This window comes from Oryzias latipes, chromosome 23, assembly GCF_002234675.1.
Source record: "Oryzias latipes chromosome 23, ASM223467v1".
Taxonomy (NCBI): domain Eukaryota; kingdom Metazoa; phylum Chordata; class Actinopteri; order Beloniformes; family Adrianichthyidae; genus Oryzias; species Oryzias latipes.
This window is the reverse complement of record NC_019881.2, coordinates 16,761,664-16,789,445: the sequence shown is the minus strand read 5'-3', so window position 1 is coordinate 16,789,445 and position 27,782 is coordinate 16,761,664. Positions and strand designations below refer to the sequence as shown.

General features: G+C 40.3%; 1 protein-coding gene across 1 annotated transcript; it reads right to left on the bottom strand.

Annotated features, from left to right (window-relative positions):
* Window positions 1–18: 18 nt before the first annotated feature.
* On the bottom strand, window positions 19–24,656 carry prrt4 (proline rich transmembrane protein 4). Its single transcript, XM_004083172.4, has 4 exons — window positions 24,484–24,656; window positions 17,733–19,020; window positions 12,741–12,860; window positions 19–2,544 (listed from the first exon to the last, which is right to left on the bottom strand). The coding sequence occupies exons 2-4, from the start codon at window positions 18,934–18,936 to the stop codon at window positions 542–544; spliced, it is 3,327 nt and encodes a 1,108-aa protein (XP_004083220.2). The 5' UTR covers window positions 18,937–19,020; window positions 24,484–24,656; the 3' UTR covers window positions 19–541.
* Window positions 24,657–27,782: the final 3,126 nt, after the last annotated feature.

Here is a 27,782-nt window from a genome sequence, read left to right as displayed (position 1 = left end):
ATAATTAAAAAACTCAGATATTATAAAAGTCTTTATTTAAACAATGTATTCATATGAAACATAAATAAATTAGAATTCCAGTCCTAACAAATGGCCTTTATGAAGTCGTGCTTTTACCAGTAGAGGTCGCTGTTTGCAGAACTTTAAAGCACTTCATGTTGGGAGGTTTCCGCTGATTCAACCAAAAGGGTGCAATGATTCATTTTGAAATGTATAACCTCAGTAGTATTTAATTACTTAACTCGATCACAGTACGATCTACATGAATGTTGCAAAGCAATAACACTAACACAAACTCATTCTCGTCATCACACACAAAATGTACAAATGACCTCGTGGCTTTTGACGGTCTTGGCACTTGAATCCTTGGTAATATCAACTATCCAAGCAAATATCTCAGCAAACCTCACATAAATGTTTTGGCCGCCACAAGTCTTTCATGATGTTTGTAAAGCTGACATGCAATACTGTAAAAATCCAGTTAATTGGGTACACAGAGGAGACGCTCAGGAACCTCCAAACGATCTTTCATCAGCCTCCATTATAAATCAATAGTCTCGCTGCAGATGCTTGAAGCATCGATCTGTCTGCAAACACTGATGAATTCTTCCTGCACGGATTGATCCGCTGCCGTTGACGGGTTTAGGCTTTCTTGTGAGGCCGACCCCAGAGTTTGGTACTGTCTTTGTGGGTCGGAGGAGGTCGGGAGGTTTGCGCCCTCCTTCTCGAGAATTAGCTGTCTGTGTCGCCCTGGGCTTGGACAGAGGACCAGAGAGGAGCCTCCAAGAGAGGCTCGGTAGAGCGAACACGAGGAGGAGCTGCCTCTCCAACGTTCAGGGGATGAAGAGTAGGAGGATGAGCACTTGGAGGGACCGTCACCTTGTGGCTGTGAGGCCATCTCCAAGCAGGAAGAGGTTCGATAGAGACCAGGGTCAGCTGAAGGAGGGTCTTTGCTTGGAAGAGTCCAGTGGTTGTTTACAGATACGTCGCTGCAGCGAAAAGGCCTTGCAGGGCTGAAAAGGCTCATTGGAAATAAGGCCTCACTGAAGAGGGCTTCATCTATGCTGCGGCGCAGGTTTATGGGTGAGGGTGGCCGCAAGTCGGTGGTAGAGTCGCTGGTAAAAGAAGATCCACCTGAAAGCTCCCTGCCGCCCACATCCTCAGGTTTCTCCGAGCTCCGCAAATTCATACTCATCTCCAGGTCTCGGTATGCCAAGGCCCGGTTACTGTGGTAGAGGAGGTCCAGGCAATTTAGGCTGCTTCCGAGCCTTTCGTCCATCAGAGTGTACAGAGGAAGGCTTTCCGTCTCTGTAAGCCCCACGGTGTCAACGATGGCTAGCTTCTCATGTTGGGTCAAAGTCCACTGGTAACTCCCTGGAAGAATGGGAGACTTTGATGCTAGGAGTTCAGTCCAGCAGCTACCAGCCCCCGGAAGCTGGTCGGAACAATAGATGGGTTGCGCAACCACAAAGGCTATAGTGAGGCATACCCCTAGCTCACAAACTCTGCAGCTGAACTGAAAAGCCCACCAAGGCCAAGGGTGGAAGACCTCCTTCCCACCAGCAACACCCATTGCGTTGAGCATTGCGTATAGCTGAAGGCCTGCACATGCTAAAGAAAACAACGCTGAAAGACAAACTATGACAGCTGCACGGTTCCATTCCCGACTGTCGGCGAAGGGACAGCGGTTGTAGCGCTCGGCAGGAGTTGGAGATGTGTTGTTCAGGTGGTAGATGTGCTTCGAGTCTGCCCTGACGTAGATGTAGAAAACAAAGTAGGCAGCAGATAGAAAGGTTGCCAACGCCACAAAAGCTCCACGGGAGATGAGTGACAGAAAGAGGCACAAGTGAGGCTTCTGCTGGTAGAAATTCAGCAATGTGGCTGGACCAAAAGCAGCAGCAAAGTGCAACACGACCAGACAGGCCAGAAAACAGGGTCTCTGGAAGGCTGAATAGGAGAGCTGCATTCTGGAACGCATTGAGAGGAGGAGAAAAACCAGCCCAAAAGCTGCAGTGAGACATGGAAAAGGCGCTTCGTAGAGCATCAGCGAGGCCTCGGTGGAGCTAATGCGGTCCTGGTAGCCGTATGCATCGTACAAAAGCGAGAATGACCGGATGCAGCCTGCAGCTAGGAGGAACAGGCTAACCAGGGTAAAGTAGCCGCAGCCAGATGGACACCGCAGGGGTAAGCAGAGCAAATTGAGTGCAGAAGCAAGGGTCAACAATGCAAAGACGCACCCAGTACCATAGACATGGGCCTCCCAGGCCAGACCCCAGGCTGCCATGGCACTGTTCCAGTCCGTATACAGTGGCACCAACATGGGTGGAGCAGGCATAAGAAGAGGATTGTTTGACTGGTTTATAGCAGAGGTGTTCTGTGTGGGCTTCATGTCCAAAGAGGCGGAAATATTCCCGGTTGAAGAACTGTTGCAGATTCCAGAGAACTCTTTGTTGCAGTCTGGAAGTAAGGTGAAGTCTGTTTTAGCGGAGGCAGACATCCATTCTTCGGTGTACAGAAGCGTAGAAGGAGTTTCCAAAGGATTCCCTGCAAAGGAGGAACACATTCGTTCAAACTGGTGTTAGTCATTTGGTGGAATAAACAAAATGACTATCAAACTGTCAGTAATGAAACAGAAAATGACATTTCTGAGTGGACACATACAAATCAAATCCTAAAAACAGAATAGCACTTGGGAAAAAAAAATATATATATATATATGTGTATATATGTATATATATGTGTATATATGTATATATATGTATATATATATATGTATACCCCACAGGAAAACATAATTCTTTGCATTTCTTTTTATTTAAGTGTAATTATATTTTATGTCATTTTCTCTTTTATAACATAATGTGAATTCATCAGTTGAAATACATTTTCAAAACCTTGTGGCAAAAGTGGAACCCAGCAAAACGGGCGTGCACATGTGTGTGGGTGTAGCAGCCCACTCACAACCACAGAGCCAATTTTCCCTACAGTATATACTGGTAAATCATCTGGAGTTTTAATGCAATTTACCCATAAATGGGTATGTTATAAATATATATATATCACTCAAACAAACCGCTTCACACAGCTTTATGATCTACAGCGGAGCAAAGAAAAGAAAAAAAACGACCCAATTTTTACCCTCCTTATTTTTTTCTGATCTTTACAGTCTGCTATTTTTTTTTTTTTAAGATTTCCATCGCAGAGAGACTTCTTTCAAAAGAAAAGGCATTCTTCTACTACTGTAACAGCATTGTTATCTTTACATAGATAAGCTCTGTTCATTTCAGAAAAGCCAAGCAAGACAATAACTCTTCTACAAAGAGCCTCCTGCTATAAAAGACCACAGGGACGGGTGGCTACAGCACGGTCAGGATGGATTGCCCATGCAGTTAATCACAGAGCGGATAGCTTTTATGAAGTGTAACATAAAAGCATTTTGCAGTAACACACATGTTGCATACATATTTTTTTGCCTATTAAAGTGCGAGCAAGCATGGCGGGGACTTGGTTCAACTGTAAGAACTGGTTAAACTGAATGTTCACCTGGAGAATACGGTACATTAAAGCTTGTTGGTGATATTTTATGACCTCGAACACCAGAAAAGAGAAGAATCTTTGCATATGCAATCCCTAAATCTATGTTTTTGCATTTTACTTTTGCGTCCTGTATGGTGGGTTTGTGTGTTGTTGTTTTTTTGAGTGTTTCCCACCCTATACTGCTTATAAATTCAACTTTGGTTGATGATTTCCCCTTTAGACATGCCTTTAAAAAGTGGAAACTCCCTTAGGTGGATTTATTTTCAAACCAGCACAGACAGCCCTGCTCTCTTTAACTGCCCTGATACCTTTGAGTGTCCTAACACAAAGGGAAACCTTTCTTTCACATTCCTTTTTTTCTGACTTTCAATTTTATTTATTCTGAGAAAAATGAAAATGTCTTTATGCAACATGAACTTTTTGCCTGTGCTGAAATTCAGATGGATTGGGAGAAGAGGGTTTTTCATCAGCGCCTTCCTGCTGTTTGTCTTTATCATTTCTTTGTTTACTGATCTCCGAGTTGAGTCGGTGTCAGAGCTTGTCATAAAAATGCCAAGCTTAAGGACGGGCTGTCACATTCAGCTGACAGAGCTTCTCTGAGTGCGATGCTGCAGTTTACTTTCACTCCGAGCTTCATCTTTTCCTGAGCAAAGAAAGAATGACACCGCTTCCTCACTGTTTTTCTATTTTTTATTTTAACTTGTGTATTTCTGAATCTTTCAAAAAATAACGTAGAAGTGACAGAACTAGTCATCATTGAGAGCATTGATGTGCCTCACTCAGTGCCCCTTTTGTGTTTTATTCCCATCTTTTTTTTTTTTTTTTTTTAAATCAAAGACCCCTTCTCAAACATTAATCTGAATATATAAACATGCTAACAAAGAAAAATTTTCAAATCGGATAAGTAATGAATATAGTAAAGGTGGCTGGCTTATGATGCAAAAACCAGCAGAATCTGCTTTGTTATAATTATCCTTGATTTTATTTACAACCATTTTGGCCAATGTTTCAATCATTTTGTTTTGAATGCAGTTAGAGGTGTATTTTACATTTTGTGGTATGTGTTTGTTTATTTAGTTAAAATTGGGTCCTTTGTCACTGTGTAATCAATCATTTTAAGTCCTGCAGAGAAATCATCATCATTTTCGCTTTCCACAAAGTTCATTTACCGCAAGGAACTGAACTACTTCTCCAATTGACTTCTTCAGGTCTTCTATTTTTCAATACTCAAGCTGAAAAACCTAAATTATATATTAAAACAATTGGAGACGTAGTTTATAGTGTCTGTACTGTTAACTGACTTCTTAGTTTCTTCTATGATCAGACATGGTTGTGTTTTTTCACATACCTAGGTATGCGAAGCAGCTACTTCAAATGAGAGCCAGAGAAAGCAGAGAGCGCTCTGTTTTTCTTTAAAATGTTAAAATTTGGACCATTTGGGGGGGCAGTCCTGGCATTGCCCCTCCTTGTCCATTCCTAGATCCTGCCCCGCTTCAGCAGCAATCTCATCCCATCATAACAGACAGTATAGCTTTGTGGGGAACGTGACTCGAGAGTAAAGCAAACACAGACTGGATGCGAGGGATCCAGATAAAGTAGTTGGGATTCAGCGCACTGTTATGTCAATGACTCCTACGCCCGTTTGTCTGCTCTCCGGGCCGACGGCTTGCCTGTCCGTGGTGTCGGGCTGAGTGGAAAACTTGATGGGTTTTGAATTAGTGCCATGTTTTCTTGGCCTCGGCCGTGTCAGTTGGTGTCAGCGGTTTTAGCTGCAGTGAGAGGATGGATGAGAGCTGCCCGATCGGACATACACATTCCTGTGAGAACAAGTTTCTTGTGTTTTAGACAGTTGACACATCTGAAGAGGTCTCTTCTTTCTCTTTCGGCTTTTCCCATCAGGGGTCGCCACAGCGAATCATCCTTTTCCACCTCACTCTATCATGGACATCTTCTACCCTAACATTAGCCAACTTCATGTCCTCTGTTAAGACATCCATGTATCTCCTCTTTGGCCGTCCTCTTGCCCTCCTGCCAGGCAGCTCCATCTCCAACATCCTTCTACCAATATATCCACTATCCCTCCTCTGAACATGTCCAAACCATCTCAGTCTGGCTTCTCTGACTTTGTCGCTAACACAGGCAACATGAGCCGTCCCTCTGATGTACTCGTTCCTTATCCTGTCTAACCTGGTCACTCCTAAGGAGAACCTCAACATCTTCATCTCCGCTACCTCCATCTCAGCCTCTTGTCTCTGTCTCACTGCTACCGTCTCTAACCCATAGAGCAGAGCTGGTCTCACCACTGTCTTGTACACCTTTCCTTTGAGTCTTGCTGACACTCTTCTGTCACACAACACTCCTGACACTTTCCTCCACCCGCTCCAACCTGCCTGCACTCGCCTCTTCACCTCTTTTCCACACTCCCCATCACACTGAACTGTTGACCCCAAGTACTTAAACTCCTGCACCTTCTTCACCTCAGCCCCCTGTAACCTAACGCTTCTACCTTGATCCCTCTCGTTCAGACACATGTATTCTGTCTTACTACGACTGACCTTCATGCCTCTTCTTTCCAGAGCAAACCTCCACCTCTCTAGCTGTTCCTCCACCTGCTCTCTACTCTCACTGCAAATTACAATGTCATCCGCAAACATCATTGTCCAGGGAGATTCCTGTCTTACCTCGTCTGTCAGCCTGTCCATCAGCATAGCAAACAAAAAAGGACTCAAAGCTGATCCTTGGTGTAGTCCCACCTCCACCTTGAACTCCTCTGTCTGACCTACAGCACATCTCACCACCGTTATACTTCTCTCATACATGTCCTGAACTACTCTGACATACTTCTCTGCCACTCCAGACGACCTCATACAGTACCACAGCTCCTCCCTCGGCACCCTGTCATACGCCTTCTCTAAATCTACGAACACACAATGCAGCTCCTTCTGACCTTCTCTGTACTTTTCCATCAACATTCTCAAAGCAAAAATGGCATCAGTGGTGCTCTTACGGGGCATGAAACCATACTGCTGCTCACAAATCTCCACCTTCTTCCTAAGCCTGGCTTCCACTACTCTTTCCCACAGCTTCATTGTGTGGCTCATCAACTTCATTCCTCTATAGTTGCTGCAGTTCTGCGTGTCACCCTTGTTCTTAAAGATCGGGACCAGAACGCTTCTCCTCCATTCCTCAGGCATCTTCTCACTCTCTAAAATCCTATTGAACAACCTCGTTAGAAATTCCACTGCTGTCTCTCCTAAGCACTTCCATACCTCCACAGGTACGTCATCAGGACCAACGGCCTTTCCGCTCTTCATCCTTTTCAGAGCCTTCCTAACCTCATCCTTTCCAATCTCTGCTACTTCCTGCTCCACAACAACCACATCTTCCTCCCTTCTTTCCCTGTCATTTTCCACGTTCATCAGCTCCTCAAAATACTCCTTCCATCTTTTCTGTACACTCTCTTGGGTTGTTAGCACCTTTCCATCTCTGTCCTTAATCGCCCTTATCTGTTGCACGTCCTTCCCATCTCTGTCTCTCTGTCTGGCTAGCCTGTACAAGTCCTTCTCTCCTTCCTTTGTGTCTAACCTGTCATATAGCTCATCGTAAGCTTTCTGTTTGGCCTTTGCCACCTCTCTCTTCACTCTACGCTGCGCTTCCTTGTACTCCTGTCTACCTTCCTCAGTCCTTTCTACATCCCACTTCCTTTTAGCCAACCTCTTCCTCTGGACGCATTCCTGTACTTCCTCATTCCACCACCAAGTCTCTTTACCGTCTTTCCTCTTTCCAGATGACACACCTAGCACCTTCCTACCTGTTTCCCTGATAATTTCTGCTGTAGTTTCCCAGTCCTCTGGAAGCTCATCCTGACCACCCAGGACCTGCCTCAACTTCTGCCTAAATTCCTCACAAGTTTCTTCATTCTGTAGCTTCCACCACTTGGTCTTCTTTTCTGTTTTCCCTATCTTCTTCTTCCTGACCTCCAGAGTCATCTTACACACCACCATGCGGTGCTGTCTGGCTACACTCTCTCCTACCACCACTTTGCAGTCATTAACCTCTCTCAAATGACCTCGTCTACATAGGATGTAGTCCACCTGAGTACTCCTACCTCCACTTCTGTATGTCACTCTATGTTCCTCTCTCTTCTGGAAGTAAGTGTTGACTACAGCCATTTCCATCCTCTTCGCAAAGTCCACCACCATCTGTCCCTCCAGATTCCTTTCCTTCACACCAAACCTGCCCATCACCTCCTCATCACCTCTGTTGCCCTCACCAACATGCCCATTAAAGTCTGCTCCAATAACAACTCTCTCTCCTCTGGGAAAACTCTCTATGACCTCATCCAACTCACTCCAGAATCTGTCCTTCACTTCTAACTCACAGCCAACCTGTGGCGCATACCCACTGACTACATTCACCATCACCCCTTCAATTTCTAACTTTAGGCTCATCATCCTGTCTGAGACTCTTTTCACCTCTAGAACACTGTTTACAAACTCCCCCTTCAGAATCACACCTACCCCGTTTCTCTTCCTATCAACACCATGATAGAACAGTTTGTATCCTCCTCCAATACTACGTGCCTTGCTGCCCTTCCACCTTGTCTCCTGCACACACAGTACATCTACCTTCCTTCTCTCCATCATGTCTGCCAGCTCTCTGCCTTTCCCTGTCATTGTGCCAACGTTAAGAGTCCCTATTCTCAAACCTATGTTCCTGCCTTTTCCCTTCTCTCTCTGGCCACGGACCCTTCTGCCTCCCCTCTTTCTTCGACCAACAGTAGTCAAATTTCCACCGACACCCTGTAGGTTAACAGCATCGGTGGCGGTCGTTGTTAACCCGGGCCTCGACCGATCCGGTATGTCTAAAGTGTTGTGGATGATTCGCATGGTTATTTTGGCAATTTTTACGCCGGATGCCCTTCCTGACGCAACCCTCTCTATTTATCCGGGCTTGGGACCGGCACAGAGGCAACTGGCTTGCAACCCCTGCGGCTAGATTTGACACATCTGCAACTTAATGGACACATCTGAAGAGGATCAGAAGAAAATCTGTGAGCAGCAAGCTATCAACAGTGAGGACTAGAAAATGTATACGAGTCTAACTGCCTACCCTCTTCAGGGAAATATGTTACACTTGTTGTTACATTGAATTTTTAAAAAAGTGTATCTTTTTCCAACTAAGTGTACAATTTTTCTGCTGTAAATGTAGAAATTTAGACCAGGAGTAACTTGATGAGAAATGATGAGTTCTCTAATCTGATTGCTCCTTTTGGGACAGTTTATAGATTTTTTTTTTTTTTATTATGATAGATTGATGCAGAGAGTCGATGCATATTCCAATTCAAGGCTGCATCTGGAAACAAAACATCTCATCTGCACAAAGGCCTCCATCTTGATTATGCACAAAGATATTGTTCTGAAACCTACACTTGTTTGTGAGCACATTTAGTAGCCTGAATAACTAGTTGCATGGAGGGAGGTTATCAACTGATATTAGCCTGTTGCTAAAGCTGTCATCAGGACTCTGATTGCACTCCCACTCACAGCCACACTTGTGGTTTTGGAATATTTAGCCTTGGAATGTCTGACAGTTCCCTTTCCTAGTCATTCCTAGCTGCTTTACTTGTATTTATTCTGAGAAAACCATTAATACGTATAGTTTTAAATGTTATTTTTGCATTTGGAGGATCCTGTTTAGCCTGCTTAGATCTTAATGACAACATCTCTCCAGTCATTCTTTTCTAAGTTAGCAAAAAATAGGAAGAAATGTATCTATGTGATAAATTCCTGTCCTAGTTTGATTCCGTTTTCTTAGTTGGTCTATATGACAAAACCCAAGGATTCTTTTGATGGCAGACGGTCTCCAAAGACCCACGCGATTCTTTTACTGGCTTCATGTTGATTCTGCATCCGAAAGCGCCATGCTGCTTTAATCTGATTGCCTTCATTTTCAATTAGGCCCTGCTCAGAAAAAGCAGTTTAGTGGAAGCTTTAGTTAGATCACACACTCCAAGCAGGAGACAGCTGGGTGTGAGGAAGCTGTGAAACACTTGCCTTAACAGTTACGTAATGCTTTATTCTCTACTGCAAAGGTTCCATTGACAACTGTAGCTTTCTTTTAAAATACAATAGTTTAGCATTTTCTTTTTATTTTTATTTTGGGAACACAATCAAACATCTGCTGCACAGACACCAATGCTTTAATCAAATAAACTAAATATCTCTGTGGCGCTCCACCGTGAAGACACGGCACATTTGACAAGTCTATTTTTGAAAACCACTTGACATCATCTGCTATTCTGAGCGATTAATGTAGGTTACCTCTGCTGCTGGGAACTGGGCCGAAAGCTTTGAACAAACCGACAAGATGATGGATAAACGTGGTCCACTCGAACTGAGGGGGGGGGCTTGTGAAAATGATCAGGATTTTACTTTTTGAAACACTTGTAACATTTAGAAGAAGTGTCAAGTACACACCAGCCTACTAATGGTCAATACATAATTTGTTTATAAAAGGACAAATAAATAGTTATTTAAAAAATGATTCATGAAATTTGTGGTATTTAAAGAAATACAGGGAAAAAATCTAAACTTTTTGTTGAATGTAAATATTTGTGCTATTTAGGAAAAAGTTGAAATTGATATTACTCAAAATATGCTTTTTGTGTATTATATATTTAAATCAAGTATGTCAAAGTAGATTTAACTTGAGCTGCCTCAAGCATTTTAGGCAACAAAGGTACAAAGATGACTTTTGAAACCTAAACAAGTTTTAAATGTCATCCGTGCATTATTATTTGCCTTAAAAAGGTTTAACATCAATTTATTATACATGAACTACAAGTAAAATAGCAAGAAATGAAATGAGCATAAGGGCCAAGAATCAAATAGGTTTTTTATTTTTAGAATTCAATAAAAATATCTTCACTTATCGATCTAAGCCAATATAGATGTTTTCTATCTTTGGGGGCAGATGGTTACAAGTTTTTGTGTATTTTTTTTACACTTTAATCAATTATAAGTTAATAGGTTTTTCACAAGCCATTTATTCATGTCAGACAGAACGCTGACAGCAGGAGCCAGTGTGGAGGCGAGCTGCTTGAAATGTTAAACAAATTAGGGATGTCCTGATCAGATCACATGATCCCAAATCAATCAGGCCCGATCACACAGTTTGAGACTAGATTGGAATTGGATGTTTTATTTTGATCCGGGATCGGATATTCATTTTATTATTATTTTGATCAGCTTTATAAATTTCAAGCGTATTGTTTTAAATAAATGCCCAAAAGAAGTATACATATCATGAACAGATCACAACATTTTATTGCCATAAATATAGAAACACTTGATCATCTGTTTTTTAAATGTTTTCAAGATTTTTTTTGTCGGTGTTGTTCAAAGTTTCCTTTTCCTATTCCTATTCAGTTACAAAAACACATAGTATTATTGGAAGTACAGTAGTTTCTGGTGATTTTGTATTTGATTTGGCATTTAATACTATATTAATATCTTGAAAATCTTGTTTAATTCATAATAGCAGGTTTTTAAATATCAAACCATAATTTAATACATTTCATAAAGAGATCTGTTTATTTTTTTAAATCGCTGAAATTTGAGAAAAAACAAAAATGGCAGAAAACTGTCCATTTTCTTCGAAGATCACATGTTGTATGACAATCCCTAGTATATTTTGATTTTGATTTGAAATGGTTTATTTTAAGCAATTAATTAGAAATAATACACAAAAGCAATACAATCATCAGTTATTCATTCATAGAGTTACTAGTCAAACTTAGGATAATTAGACATATTAATAAATATTGCTTGAAAGGGAGTGGAAGGAAGCGAACTTATATAATCCCACCCCGTTATACTATAAACATTTTATTACATGATTTATCAATATCCGGTTCCTAGCTTTTATCAGACAGAATTAAGAATCTTGAAATATCAATAAAGCACATGACAAAGATTAATTACTTAATTGTAATGTAAAACTAACTATTTTAGAAATCAACATGGTAAATGCAGATCAGTTATATAAAATATGTGCAGATTATGTTACTTATAAAAGTCATTCATGTGATTAAAAAATAATAATATAAAATACACAACACTGTTTCAGAGATTTTCAGAGAAAATTTCGTCAAGTATCAAAAGTTAAAAATATGTGCAAAATTATGTTACATTAGGAAAGATTTTTGAATCAAGTGAAGTAATATTCATTAAACGTCGATCAATTTAACCATTTTCAATAAGTGATTAATCATTTGTTTTTTATTTGTATTTTTTTTTATAAAGTAATGCTGTAAGGGAAAATAAAAAAGGGTCGATAATCTGTCGATTGTCCAAGGTTGGCATTTCTTCTTCTGCTGATTAACAGCCGTTCTTCTGGGTTTAAACACTTTATAGTTCTCTTCGATGTTATGTCTGCAGACATTAGATTCAGGTCCATATCCTTCTTCAGCTGATATCAGCGGCGGTGAATGTTGAGGTCAAGTTGTCTGCAGGTCAAAAACTCTCTGCTGAGAATCAGGTTATCTTAAACTTAAAGAGAAAGTGATGAATCTAGGCGTCATATTATATTATAGTATTGTAGACTATAATTCTAATTTTATTGTATTTGATTATCTTCTACATTTTTATGATTTCATTCTGTTCTATTTATGTAAATATGTACGTAATCTTTTGAAGTTCTAATAAAAAAAGAAAAAGAAAATGTATTGCCGTAAAGCGCAGCAGAATACGGCGCCAGTTTGAGCAGGAGGTGCACGAAAACAGTTCAGTAAAGTTACCAAGATATCTATCCCTAGATCATCAACAATGATCAGCTGATGTGGGGTGACCTTCCTCGCTATCACCTGTTAATCAGAGTTTTTACTTTATTCCTCTGTGTCTGATGAAGCTAACCAGCAATGTTTATATCTTTGATTATTGGGCAGAGTGTTGTAGTCATAAAAACCTTTGCTCAGTGTTGGGGAGGGGGGGGGGCATCCATTTTAAAATAGCAGCTTGAATGAGCACTTTTCTTCTCCCGCTGGAAGCAATTAGCAGCAAAGAACGCAGAGTTTTATCTGCTTTCTGACAGATTAACAGATTTAGAAGTAAAAAGCTGCAGAACAGGTTACAAAACAATGTTATCCAAATAATATAGAAGGAAGTCACAAGCTTCTTTTTTTCAGGGACGTGTATCCTCACCTGTGCTCCTCGGCAGGGATGCTGTTAGCTGCTTAGTGGATGATGTGGATTCATCTGCCAAACTTGAAGCCGAAGGAGACGCACCTTCCTCTTCCTCCTTGCTCGCCGTTCTTGGCAGCTCTGAGGAAAACGCATACAGTTTCACCTTTGAGTCATCTCAAAGCAACCAAGAACATAATTTAATGTCTTCTACAAAGCACTGCTTCTCCAACGTACCCTGTGTGAAACAGATTAGCAAACCTGGAGCTTGCCAAAGGAAAGTTTAACCCTCTCTGTCCTCTGCTCACAGCACATCTGAGACTTAACGCTGTAGAAAATGGAAGGACTATGAATTTTAACCCAGTTCTGTCAGGGGCAGCCTATCAACCACTTAGTTGTAGGCACTCATCCATAGCTCAGTAGACCTAGTCTCGGTGCTCTAATTACATTGACATCCTTAGGTGCATGTGGATGGGTGTGCACTTCATCCCAGTTCTTCCATGTGCAAAGGAAAACCTTGGACAGTCGTGTCATTCCCATTTCCCTGCTTGGCTATGGGTCACTGATGAAATATGTTCGCATAATTACCAGCAAAATAAAAGCATCAATAAGGACGTATGCTGAGGTGTGGGGAGGCATTGACAGTATTGTTAAATCAGATTGCTGGCCTGGTATCTGAACAAAACAATATTAGTCATGCCCAGAGCACCCCAGTTAATCATCAGGGTTAATTACTTCCAAAGACAAATTCATTTCTTGCATCATTAAACTCCACAAAGCTTGTGCTTCGTCTTGATCAAGAAAAAATAGAGTAATTACTAGTAGAACCTGTGTTTACAGAATGAAACAACACAAACTTCACCTGGTTACATGTTTGCTTTTAAACTAAAAGTTTCAATTAAAGTCTTGAGGATCATTTTTTAAGTTGAAACAGCTTAGGATATGTATTGTATATTTGCATTTTTAAATGTTATATCAACATTTGCAGTCCCTGTCTTAAATAAACAACCAAGAACAAGGATGTAGTTGATTCTCATTTGTACTAAAGTTAAGATATCTGTCTAACAGCAAACCGATCAACATTTGCTTGGGATTCTCATATAGAAACTGCTTAAATTAATTCATAAAGTATTATATGTGTTGGTCTATTAACTATTGTAGGCAAGGAGAAGTTGTTTTTCCTAAGTTTCCCTTTTTTCATTCCTTTGATTTTTGATGAAACTACAATTTTTTACTCCAAATAAACACATGAATAATATTGACATCACAGATTTTCTAATACATATTTCATAAATATATATTTCATAAATATTTCTGCATGGCATAGTCGTAAATTAAGACCAGAACTAAAAAGGCACAAAGCTAAGTTTTGATTACTTATTAGTTGCTCGTAATATCGATGTAAATCAGAGTTAGCAATGAAACCAGCAGCAGTGTATAAAGGGGATTGAAAGAGAAACGTGCATGAGAGGACTGTAGAGAACCAGATGCATAACAGGGCGTTGAGACTCGAAATTGCAGGCAACGTTAAATAAAGTTTCTTTCATCAAATTACATCATACTTCTGCATTTCTAGCACGTTTTAACCTTGATTTTAATAGGATGTACAGTAATCCTCATGTATCATAATTGTTCCTTCAGTCATTCTTTTTTTTAACCCCCCTTAAGGTTCATTAAAGTCTTAGAATTATGGAGAATGTTAAAGGCTTACAGTACTGAATGAAAGACATGAGATTAAGATTCTAAGACTCTCTATTTGCATTAAAGCCAATTTTTGATGGAGAATCTCTAATCAGATATGCATGTCACATGCTCTGTGTCTGGAGTAAATCCATTTTCATAATCAATCAAACCCTGCCTACTCTTTATAGCTTCAATTACATCAAAACTGCATCCTTCTAGGTATCGGTGGAGTGTGCTAAGGGTCTAAAGATGGTGCTACAGCACAAAAATGGTGGGAGGAGGGGCGAGAGTATGATACAATATATCTTCTCAGAAGGAAATTCACAGGAGTGGTTTCTGGAAGCCTACATCCCCAACCTGCTCATCGCTTTCTCTCATCTTTTCCTGCTTCCCATAATTGCTCTTTCTTTTTTTTATGATCCCTTTATGGAGGATTCAGACGCAGATGCAGAGCATTGCCGTTTGCCACACACTAGAATTTTACAATACTGGACCAAGCAGCCCTGGAGGTGAAGCATTTGTGCAGATATTTAAATGTCATGATGGGATGATTTATGAAAATGCAAAAATTGCTTACACACTGCTCCTCACCTGGGTCCTTCAGCAAGATATAAATCAGTAAACCTCTGAGCAATTTCAGAAAAAAAACCCGCAGCACTATTTGCTTCCACTTGTTATCTAGAAATGTCTGTCACCTCTGTCTAGACACCTTCACAGCAGCCTGAACTGATGTATATCAATAGAGGGATTTGGGTTTGGAGAAAGGCTGCAATCAGGAAAAAAAAAGAAGAGGGGGTGGAGGTGACTGCCTGCCGAGAAGTCTGTTCACCTGACAAACAAGCATCGATGCAGACGGTCCTCTGGTGCTTTCGCTGAGTGTGCGCTTGGAATATTGATACATGGACCCAGATGCCCTCCCCTCCCAGAACGCCACATGGTGCACAGCTAAAAACAAGGCCATATATGACCCCACCAAATGGTTCTAAAAAGTTCCACTCACAGACGAGACAGACTAAACATTTTTTTAAATTATTTGTAAAGAGAAACAGGGCAACTTTCTGTTTAAATATTTTGAAGTTTGATATCTGATGTTGGGCTTGAAATAAGTGGGTATGTGTGGAAATAGGAAATACAGGGGGTAGCATCAATAACTTGGACCTCCTTGTGGCTAAGTATCAATAAGAGCATTCAGCAATACATTTATAATGCACTTTTATTTAACATTTATAATATTGCAAATATCATTGTACATCAAATAGATTGAATGAGAATATAAATGAACTAATACATGTTTTCTAAGCATTTTAGGGTCTTGGAGGAAGTTGACACCCCAAACTAGAGAATTTGGTGCACATCCAGACTTGCCCCCCTGATATTCTACCTGCACCCCATAAGGGTATACTGGCTAAATCCAGGCCTGATGAAGAGTCCTGAAGCTGCTAAGAAAACAAGAAAGCTTACCATTCAGAGCCAAACTATATCTAAAATTTACCAGACTAAAGAGCTAATTAAATGCTCAAGAACCATCCCTCACCACGACCACCACCACTGCGTCAGCTTTAGTTCGATAAAAGAGGCTCAATTTACTTTCACCTACAGCCATAAAAATCAATGACAATGTGTGAAATAATGGAGAAAACACATTATGACGTCCTTGAACTTCTGACCTCAGCCTTGAAAAATACAGATGTTTTATGAGTGTAAAGCAAACCACTACACTTCACATGTGCATATGTCATCTGATCCACAATGAAAGTAATTTTAAATCCTGTTTTAGACACAAGTGTGTTATACAGTGTTGCTATGGTAACAGCACTGGAAAAATAAAGCACACTGTTAAATAAGTGAGGACACTTAATTGAAGTCAAATGTCTTAACATTTGGTGCATTGGAGGCATTATGTTATCATAGCAACTATTCTTGAATATTATCATAGGTAACTGAAATTATCTTCTGCAAAATTTAAAGCTATTGAATGTTTTTAAAATCAAGCTGATTGCCTTTCAAACTTTTTTTTTTTCAAACTCAAACCTCTGTAGTTCACCTTGCGGCATACACATTCAGGTGTCGCCACAGCTAATCCATTGAAGCAGATTCACTCAGGTGGTTTGGCAGAGAGTTTTACGCCGGATGCCCTTCCTGACACAACCCTGTATTTTATCCTAACTGGGAACTGGAAAAAGGGGACCCAGACTTGCCCTCCTTGTGGCTACATGGTTAGGCATGAGTGTGAACCGTCTTGCCCAAGGACCCAAGGATTTTGACAGGGGGTGGTGTGGTACATGTAGGCAAAGCAAGACCACAGATCGTTGTTGTTTGTCACTGGTTTCATTTGTAGTAACCGTCTACTCTACCTAGTACTTTTTTTTTCATTAGGAAGGGACTGGACTCACTGAGTGAGTGACTGATTGGACTCTGGAAGAGCTGTCCCTCAGAGGATTTAGGCAAATTGACAAGCAATTTAGTGCACTAATCTTGTTAGGTTTACCTGCTGAAGTAGCAGATGTGTTTTTGGACACAGCAATATGCAAACAGGGCAACTATGCAGTGGGTAATCAAAAAAGTGTTGCTTTCAGATAAAAATTGGTAGTATGGTAACAGTTAAGCTAAGAAGTACCCGGGTCATAATCTTATCAGACCAATTCTAACCCTTTCTTAGGAAGGAATAATCGACTCTTCATTTTCTGTACCAACCCTTGACCCGAAATGATGGATGTGTCTGTATACAGAGGAGAAACCTCTGAAAACTCATTAGGCATACAGACACCAGACTGCCATCAGCACTGGGGGATGGGTCAAGGAGAAGATGGTGCACTGTAATGTCAGACTGAAACCAGTCCCTGGTTCATGTCATCGTTTTTGCCTTTTCATGTGTGTAGAAAGTTGGTAAAAGACTCTTTTTCTCTACACTTCAAAGTAATAACTCATAAAAGATTTTGCATAGAAACTCATAAGAAATTGTCAAAATAGTACATAGATGGATGGTTTTAATCACCTAAAATTTCCAGTTTAGGCCATTTTGATAAAACTGGAGGATTTCTTTTCAGCTTTTTATTTTGCAGATGAGCCATATTTTAAAAGTCAGAAATTGTATTATTACCAACTGTTGAATTGTACCAAGTTAAAAAAAAATGTTTCTAAGCTTACTGAATAGAAATTCCTCATTGCCAGATTTGGCTGGTTACAATTTAAATAGCATTCCTTTCACTGTTTTTTGTGGCAGAAAGTGATCAAAGGTGCAGTTTTTGTTACCCGCCCTCTGAAAAAAAAAAGATTAATCACATCCATTGACTCAACCTGGTTCTTATTGGTTTGCTCAACCATTCTTACCTTGTGTCATTGGAAATGTGGCTCCGTGGGTCTGAGTTGTGATTGCAATAGATTCAAGGTCTTGAGTAGGATCAATCCAAACTATAGCAGAGGTTCTTTCAGGATGTTCTTCATGGTACCCCATACTGGTTTTTGAGATGATCAGCTCAGTCTGACTTTGGGTGGTTTTAGTTTCTGAAACTGTGGTGTCTACTGAGGGAAGGACATCACTCACGGTTGAGTCCTTTTGTGTAGAAGGAGGAACAGACCCAAGGGATAGTTTGTTAGCTGGTGTGGTCATCACCTCTATTGGATCAGGTGTTGTCGCATGCCATGTCAAAGCAGTAGTAATGGTAGTTTTTGATGGCATTGTTGGAGAAGCTGTCTCAGACAAATTATCACCCACTGCAGAAACACTTCCCTCTACTGAGGTAAGGACATCGCTTACAGTTGAGTCCTTTGGTATAAAAGAAGCAACTGACCCAAGGAATAGTTTGTTAGCTGGTGTGGTCATCACCTCTATTGGGTCAGGTGTTGTCGCATGCCATGTCAGAGCAGTAGTAATGGTAGTTTCTGATGGCATTGTTGGAGAACTCGTCTCAGAAAAATGATCATTCACTGCAGAAACACTTTGTTCAGTTGGGATATTTTTTGTTGTGACATCCATGGTGGTTTGAGCCTCTTTTGTGGTGCCCCATGGTAGGTGGGTATGTGTGGCATTTTGTTTAGGAGTGTCACTACTGGTGGGACTGCTGGCAAACAAAGTGTTTGTGATAAAGCTGCTAGTGGAAGAAACAAGAGCATCATTGTTGTTTTGCACTGTGCTTCTGTGTGTCCAATCCGATGTCCTTTGGGGAAGTGATTCGGTTCGTATCTCTGTCACACTGGTTAGGAGCTCTTGAGCTAGTGTAGTGGGTGGATGAGATCCTTCAGGAATGCTCCTATCTCCTGAGCCGCTGTTGTCCTGAAAGAGTCCATTTCGTTCTGTCAGGTCTTTGACAGTCGTTGTGAAGACAGGATCCTCGTCCTTTCTCTCTGAACTACCATAAAAAGGAATGCTAAAAGGCAGGGAGAACTTCCACCAAGAATTACTTGACTTCTTCTGAGGGGGTTTTTCAATAGATGGTGTGGGTCCCCACTGGGCGTCTTCATCTGTCAATGCTCGCCTATGTAGGAGTAAAAAATACCAAAGGAGAAGAGCCAAGATCCGATGAAGGCAAAGCATGCTGTCGTCAGTAGCATTCGGACAGTCACATGTTGTTCTCAATTCTTCTGCTCCCTGAGGCAGGTTGTGCTGCTACAAAGCAGTCTGAAACGACAAAAACACACACTTAGTGACACACTTTCCTTCTGCTGGAGACCGTTCGTATTTAGGTTAAAGTAAACCTAATAGAAACTGTTCATTTTTCCTTGTGTCAAAGACTTAGGGTAAGTTGCTTTTTATAATTCAACTACAGAGGCTATTCTATCCATTCAAGTCCCACACCGATCATCTTTTTTATCTATTTTTAAAGCGTTCCCAGTTGTCTTTCCACCATGATTGTCCTGTTTTTGCCTGAAGCAATAAAACTGTCGTTTTCTAGGACAGAGCAACAGTAGTTCATCAGAAATTCACCTCTGAGTTGTGGGTGGGAGAGTTAAACTGCCCTCATTTCCCATCATCCCCTTGTTTACAGTCTCTCCCACTAGCTTACAGCCCCTCACAACACCAACCTAACATTCCCAGTGCTATGAAAAGGCAAACTAAATCCGAGCTATCCAGCAGTACAGTTTTGAGCCAGATGCCAGCTTAGATGAGGAAACAAAAACGTACATGGATCTATTTGTCTGCAAGTGGATGCATTGTAATGAGTGGAGCAGGAAGCTTATGGCCGGTTAATTGTCACTCCTACATACTTGCTCCAGCCTTTTTCAGTGGCATTTTTTCGTCTGCTCCTGATACACTGATGATAAACTCAAAAATGCATTTTTTATCTCAATTTTCTTTATATATGTCCTCCATCGTCAGAAAAACGCCACAAGAACATGTTCAAAACTCTAAAAACACAGTTTTCATTGGAGTAAGTCTTTAAGCTGCCTGCTCTTGTTTCCCAAGTGTTATTGCTCACCACTCTTCATTATTTTTGCTGCTCACTTATACAAAAAAAAGGAAAAAACTTCCGTCCATATGTGTCCTACCAAGAAATAATGTCTGAGGGGCTGAGGGGATAGCAAAGAACTGGGGTCTAGCTTGCCAGCCAAATAAGGGGACCCCTATTTCTTTTGTGAGGCACCAAATGGTTCAAAGTTACTAGCCTGTTGCCTCAGTGAAAAGGCTGAAGCACCAAAGGAATTTCCCCTGCGAGAACAACAACCTGTATGCCTTAGCTGTGCTTAACTCCCCCTCAAAACCCCAGCTTTAACCCTGCTCTCTTTCAATCTCAGATTTATTTGTTCTTTAAAGCGGATGGAAGAAGATGCTTGTGTGGGAGTGAGAAGGGAAGAAAAAACATCCATATTCACTGGAAGAATCTGTCAGTTTTTGTTTTCTTTTTAAATTCTTGAAACTTTGGTTCGCCATTTGTTGTTCTCTGTACCCTCCTAAACTTTTGCTATTTTCTTTTATTCAAATTCCTGATCAGGACATCTCTGAACGAGATTGCAGACCACATGTGAACACCCCTAATTCACCCCAGGTAGGATGAGGCTAAAGATACACGATTCAATGCTCTATTTTAGTCAAACATGTAGAGTCAGGCATGGAGCTTCCCACACACTTCCCAGTTTTTGTAGTTGGATTCCCAGAATAAAGCCAGTTTCTGAAGATTTTTAATGATTTGATCTTAAGGAAAGCCCACCTGCACGCAATCATGCTTTACATGTGCAAAAAAAAAGAAAAAGAAAGCTTTTTAAATAAATTTGGAGTTGACTTTGCATGCTGGTGCTTGTTCGGACTGATGCCCATTTCTGCAGCAAGTACAAACACCCACCCTTTTTTTTTTTGTCCTAAAGACATCCTGCCAACAGCTATATGGTTCAATCCAAAACGTGGGTCATGTATCACGGAGCTTGAGGCAAGTTATGTTTCATTCCCTGTTGCACTTTTGTTGATTTGATACACCTAAAATCTATTATTTAAACAGCACAGGGGATGTATTATTTATACTGAAAAAACATTCTCACATTTCACTTCAATATCATATTTCATCAGCATCATGTTCCAACATTAAGGCCATGTAGAAGGGTAAAGATGCCGCATGTGATCTTCTCTTATCGTCTAACTGTTTTATCTTTTAAATTACATAACTTTAGTGAAGTTTTTATTTTTATTTTTGAGAAAGTTGCAGTATCATAGGAAATCGGTAACATTTCCTGACTTAACATTTTATTCCATAATTGGCTGTATGTCTGCTCCCCTGATGCATGTAAGTTTTCACAGCTGAAGGTTTAAGCTGCACTTCACATCTGACAGATCTTCTGATAAACAAAAGAAAAAAACACGAAAAAATGCTTGTGGGAATGTAGAACTCCTATTATTTTTTTGTGTTTCGGTGCTTCTGACAACAATGGGAGCCTGGCAGCATTCTGTGCTCACTGGAGCAGCAATAGAAAGACAGACAGCAAAGACTAGAGAAAAGAGTCAAAGCATCTTCTTGACAGTCAGTTTTGGTATTATTAGTACAGGAGAGCAAACTCTGCTGCAGAGTCCTTCATGCTCTAATTTTTTTCCCCAAAACCCCTGTGTGTGTATGAGAACCCCCCCCCTCTCACACTTGATCTCCTTTCTCAGTCCTATCAGCCATCTTGATTTCAATCTGCTTTCAACTTGCTTTAGCTTGTTCCTTTAAAGGTAACTTTCATTTTTTCCACATGAATCTGAAATCGAATTTGTGCCGCTCTCAGCTCCTTTGAGATCATAATAATTGTCACTTTGGTGAAGCTTTATTAAAAAAAAAAAGAAAAATGAGGAGGAGGGAGGAAGAAAGCAATAAAAGGGGGAGGTGAAACAGAAACATGGAGGTTGAATTAGAGGTGTGCGTCTGCTGATTGACTGAAATAAAGAAGGTTTACCCTGTGGGGAGTCGCAAATGAAGGCGAAGCAACTGTGGCCACTGTCATTACTTTTTAACAAACCCTCTCTAAGCGCACTGAGGTCTGCAGATCTGTGACACAGTCCAAGATAATGGAATAATTCTTCTGTGTGCAAATGGCTACTGTTGTGGGTGTTAGTTGTTTTGTTGTTTTCTACACTCACTGTGTGGGTGCACATAATTACAAGCATTTTGCCTCTTGTGTTATTACCATGGTTATGTGGAATTGCACTCTTTCCCTCCTTAAAAAAAAATATCTCCTGTCTGAAGAGACACTGTCTTTCACCTCCAGTTGTCTCCTGACATTAGCTCAGCACATCCGTGCTGGACATTTCTAATCTGATTAGTTCCTTTAAACAGGGCACATTTTGAAAAATGACATGCTCCTTGCGTCTATATTTAGCTGTCTGAACTGCACAGCAACTCAAACAAATCGCAAGTCTGTCACTTAAGCGGAGGCTGCTGGAGTCTGAGGATGTCGTTCAGATTTTTCAGGTGTTGTTACATCAGTGGTTTTTCCATAATTTTATTGATAAATGTGGTTTCATTGAATGTGTAGCCTCCATTATGACAGTCTGCCCTAAGGTCTCCTCCAACTGCACAATGAAGCACCTTAACTCAAAGATGTGCAGGTGACATCACAAACAAACTTCAAACACTCTTCTTACATAAGAGAGAGAGAGTCCCCCAAAACCCCTTTAATGAAACTCCCATTTTGGTAGTTTCCATTTTCTTTTTACCAACATCAAACACCTCCCATGAACACGACCAAGAGATCCTTGAAGTTCTCCACTTGAAGCAGAAACCCATTCTTCTTACTGAATGGGTTCTAATGTTGGACAATGCACACATTCCCGACTGAACAATGGGTGCGTTCCACTTAAGCATTAAAAAAGAGCTATATTAGGGTTCACATACTTTCATAGGGTTATTATGCATCTTTAAAATCAAAGCCTTTTCAGTGAACTGGAAAGAAATCCAAGGCATACAGCCACTTCTGGAGCTAAAATATATCCACTTTATTCCATTTTCAGGAATCATAACAGATTTGCAAAAATGAATGAATTGGACAGATTGATTACTGCTTTGTACTGTAAAGTTTTCATCATGTTTGATTATTTTATTGCAATCAAATGGCACAATGCACACTATTATCACATTGTATCAATGACTACACATATATTTACTGAAACTTTCTTTGTAAACCATAGTGGAGGTTTACGCTTGTTAGAGTGGGAAGTTATTACAATCAAAGCAGACTTCACGCTGTGCTTCTTAACAGATTTTGTACTGCAAAGCTGTTCCGATGGTACCAAGCCAAGCGTTTCATTCTTTTTCCAACCTACTTGTTACATCAGTTAGAATGACTGTCGGGCTGCAGCTTCATGTTTTGTGGAACCCACAAGTGTTTCTACAACAAGTGATCAGAAAACCTAACATTTCAAAATGTTCCAAAACCTTTTTTATCAGTTGCTGATGCTTTTTTATAACCAAAGTTATAGGAACTCCTCTAGGTTTTTATGTTGTATTTTTTATGTTGTTTCACAAAAAATGTAAAAGAAACTAGGCAAGATAATAAAAAAGGACCCAGAGTTAACAATTTTCCTCATTATTTTCAATATAAAACAACAGATATGTGACATTATCAAATATCAGATTTTTGCAGAGGTTTCTTAAACTACAGTTTGATGAAAAAAATAATTGAAAACGCTCAACCTTTTAATTTTCATCTTTTCCTTTTTAAAATCTGATCTAAAGCTCATTTAAACTCCAAAAAATCCACAAATGATTTGTAGATTTGCAGTCAAAAGTCCCGGGGAGATGGACATCCAGTTGGCTGCAATCCCACAACATCCGTAGTCATTCTATCTACAAACAAGATTAAACCCTTGCTCTTTCTAATCTGTGGCATGTGTTCCCCAAGGTCTAGTTCCACATGCAGAAGTCTCCTCAGAATATTCACATAGACTCTCATGAAAATCTGCAGACATAGTATACTTGTTGAAATTCTCATTTGTTTCCTTTTAATTCATTTCAGTTTGGTCGAGTGCACCTCTTTAAAGCCCCACTTCTCCCTCTATGGCATGACGTTAATTGTGTGGGGTTAATGCCTGCGCTCCCTCCACAGCTGACAAATGTAGCAGCAGACCTGCTCATTTCAAAGACGGGCACTCGAACACAGACGTTCCGCTGGCCGCTCCTGCCATGGTGACAGCTGAAGCCATAGACGACGCGCTAATCCCACAGATTCCAGCGCCTTTTTGGATGCTTTCTGCTCCGCTTGGAGGAGTGTGCTGCGCTCACATGCAAATGGCCAATCTCCCCCATTCAACCCCACTCTGATGGCAGAAGGGGGTGCTTTTGCTTACACCAAAACAAACTCACATGCCCAGATGGATTTCTGGGCATCTGAGTCTAAAACTTAATAAGCAAATGTGGATCTGGCGATGGAATCCAAGCAGGGCATTGATGATAAATGCACATTTTTTTTTTATAATGTCCATCCAGATAGATATATTGCATGGTTTGCTTTTAGATCTGCAGCCATCTTCTCTTGATTTGGATGTCAGAACACACCATCAACACATTCTTTTATGTTTAACATGAAACGTGTCAGTGGTGTACCTGTCACTGCAGTTATCTTAATTATGTCCACATAAGTCTTAAATGAGACACTGACAGGCAGAAGAATGTCAGCTTACCTGCAGACGTTTGGATTAAGGTGAAGGATCCTCTGCCGGTGGAGAGTAAAGAGAGCGTGTTTGCTGCAGGCGAGCTTGTGTTGGTTTGCCTGTGTGGAGTCCTGCTCTCCCTCCCTCCCACTTGCTCTAACCCTCTCTTTCTCTCTGCATCAGCAGTCCACTGCGTGGCTGCCGTCACAATGCCTGCGGTCACACCTCGCTGAGCAAATTGTTCATTAGGGGGAGATCTCCCACAGCCAAGGACACCGGGTAGCGCCGTTGACAATGGCTGGGTCGAACAAAAACTCTAAAAATAACATGCAAAGCTGTCAAAAACACGTATCCAAGCTTCAAAGACCCAGTCTAGTGAAAATTGTGTTTTTGGTGTTTTAAATATGCTTTTGTGGCATTTTTATCATGACGGAGAAGAAATATAAAGGAAACTAAGCTTGAAGTAGCATTTCTGAGTATTTCATTATTCAAATCATTGTGAATCAGGAGCAGACAGAAAAATGCTGGTGGATAAAGCTTGTAGCATAGGTGACATAGGTGCTACAATCGGCGGACCAAAAGCTCCCTGTTCTGCTCCATTCCAATGCATCACTTGCAGACCATTAGATCCATGTCCATCTTCGTTTTCCTCGTCTGAACTGACAGCTGGCTCAAAACTGTACTGCTGGCTCCAACATTGCTTGCCATTTTTGTTGCACCAGTATTTTTATGTTGGAGGTGTGAGGGACAGTAAACAGTGGGATGATGGGAAACAAGGGCAGACATACTCTGCGCAGTCCCGCCCACAACTCGGAGGTGAATTTTCGAATGCACTACTTCAGCTCTGTAGAAAATGTCCTAGAAAACAACTGTTTTTGGATTTTAGCTAAAAATAGCATAATCCATAATAATTAAAAGACCACTATGAATGCTTTCACAAAAGATGATCGAAATGAGACTTTAAAAAATGATATAATTTTAATGCAGTGGTATGAAAGCCTCATTTCTGTTGTAAATCATGCATGTTTTGTTTTCGGCTGTTCAAACAAAATGTAAACACAGATTTAAAAGGTTCTGTCAGAAATGCTTTGGAAGCAAGAAACCTCTACCGATCTGACATGGGTTTAGCTTTTTAAAAAAGTTGAATCAGTGGAAAATGTCAGGAAATGAGCAGAACTCGCTTGTTTTCCTTTTTGAGGTTTGGCGCGACGTTGGCCTGGTCGACCACTCTGACCTTTACTCCAGCAACATTACACTGCTCTCTCTGTCACGCTGCAGACCACCCTCACATTTATGTACATAGAAAAGAACATTAGACTCTTTGATTGTCTTTAGCTGTGAGACAAAATCTGTTTGGTGATTACAGGCGAAATGATGTCAGGCTTCACTTGTAATGGATGTTGTAAGCATGTGTTAGGATTATTAGACTTTATGAGGTGCATGTGGCAGCTATTGCTTATTTTCTCCCCTCCGGAGCCAGTTTCAGATTCAACATACTGAATTGATGCAGTAAAAACCACCTAGAAGCTACCATTTTGAAGGATTTTAGTTGTTTTTTTTTTGCATATAATATTTTCAGAATTGATTAAGAGTTACCAGTTAGTTGAGAAAAATCATTAGTTTTCCTTCTTCCTACTGCCCTTTATGCCTTGAGATGCTTAGTGCAGCAAATCTTTCCATTTCTGATGGTTGAGGGCCAAAGTCATCAGTTCTAGATAGTCATAATATGGTTACCTCATCCGCTGATTGGTAGTTGGTTAAATTAAAGATGTTTTTTCAGGTATTTGGTCTTTGCCATCTTGGTCAGGTATTACTTTAACCCAGGGGTGTCAAACTGATTTTCATCGAGGGCCACATCAGCATAGTGATTGTCCTCAAAGGGCCAGATATAACTTATACATGTAACTAAATGTAATGAAAAATAAATGTAACTACTCCTTAATGTTAAATGACTCATTTATTTATTCATTTATTGTAACTTTTTAAAGTGACAATTACAGTTGCGTAGTAAACATCTGTTTGCTTGTTACTCTAGCATAAATCCTTTTAACTTGGATTCTGTCAGGTTAGGTTTTATGGACAGTGTTTAAATCCTAATGTATAGTTGCCCAATCTGATGTTTCAAGTCCAATTCCCCCTAGACATGAAAAAATACACACCAATTTTATTTTTTATTTTGAGAAATTAATGACTTTAATGCTCTTGCGAGCCACATAAAATGACATGGAGGGCCACATTTGGCCTGCGGGCCTTGAGTTTGACACAAGTGCTTTAACCCTTTAACACCAAAGATGTCGCTGGGGACACCTAAATCACACACGCTCTTTGACCTTTTCATCCGTTTACATGATCAGCGTGAATCACCGTATGTCATTTAGTTTTTAAGTTGATTCATTTTGTTGATTCTTATTTAAAATTAGCATGTAAATCAAATACTAGGGAGTGGTTAGATGTATGAAAAGGGACTGTGGAAATGCAATCAACAGATGATCCTAGTTGTGGTGTAGCCCTGTTGCAGTCCATGATCTGATTTATTTTCAGAAGACTATGTTCTAACTCAAAGATGTGACTTTAAAACTCCTTGCTTATTCATTCATCTTCTAATCCGTTTGTCCCTTTCGGGGTCACGGGGCTGCTGGTGCTTATCCCAGCCACTTGTGGGCGAAGGCAGGGGACACCCTGGAAAAGTCGCCAGTCTGTCGCAGGGCTAAAAACTCCCTGTTACTTTTATTATTTCTGTTCTTCCTTAAACATAGAAACACTGATGCTTTGACATTAGCTTTGCTAATGTGGGAACTAATGTTTCTGTAAAACTAGCTGCGCATTAGTTCTGTACTATGTGACATTAGTCTGGCACCTCATGCGACTTCTCTATCTTGCAGTTTGTTTACACATGTGCAGATTCACAACTATACTACATAATGACAGACACATACTGGGAAGTATTGGCTGCTTATTAAATAAATCTTGTCATCCAATAATGAGATGTTAGATTATCCTGTTTTGAAAAAAACATCAGTGAACTTGTGAAATCAGATAAAGCTTAAATCTTTGTTGTGCATGTGAACAGTTCAGACGATGTATTGGAGCCATATCCTAGTGATCATTACTAGTATTACAGGTGTAGGGACTCATCACTGATCATTCCTAACTTCTATTAAAGATGTGTTATTGTATTTCTTTTGAAGAAAACAAGAATTTGACTGTAAAAATGTTAAATGTAAATAGACCATTAAATAATAAGCTCTTTTTACTGCATTTTTTCTGTTAAAATCTTAAAACATGTTTTATATATTAGCAGACTTTGTAAAAATTTACTTATTTTAAGT

Bases quoted from the DNA above. Each gene is read 5' to 3' on its own strand.
- prrt4 (XM_004083172.4), bottom strand. From the start codon at position 18,936: ATGCTTTGCCTTCATCGGATCTTGGCTCTTCTCCTTTGGTATTTTTTA. The intron at 12,861-17,732 runs GTAAGAATGGTT...CGTTTTCCTCAG, and splicing joins CACATTTCCAATGACACAAG to AGCTGCCAAGAACGGCGAGC. The intron at 2,545-12,740 runs GTGAGGATACAC...CCTCCTTTGCAG, and splicing joins ATCCCTGCCGAGGAGCACAG to GGAATCCTTTGGAAACTCCT.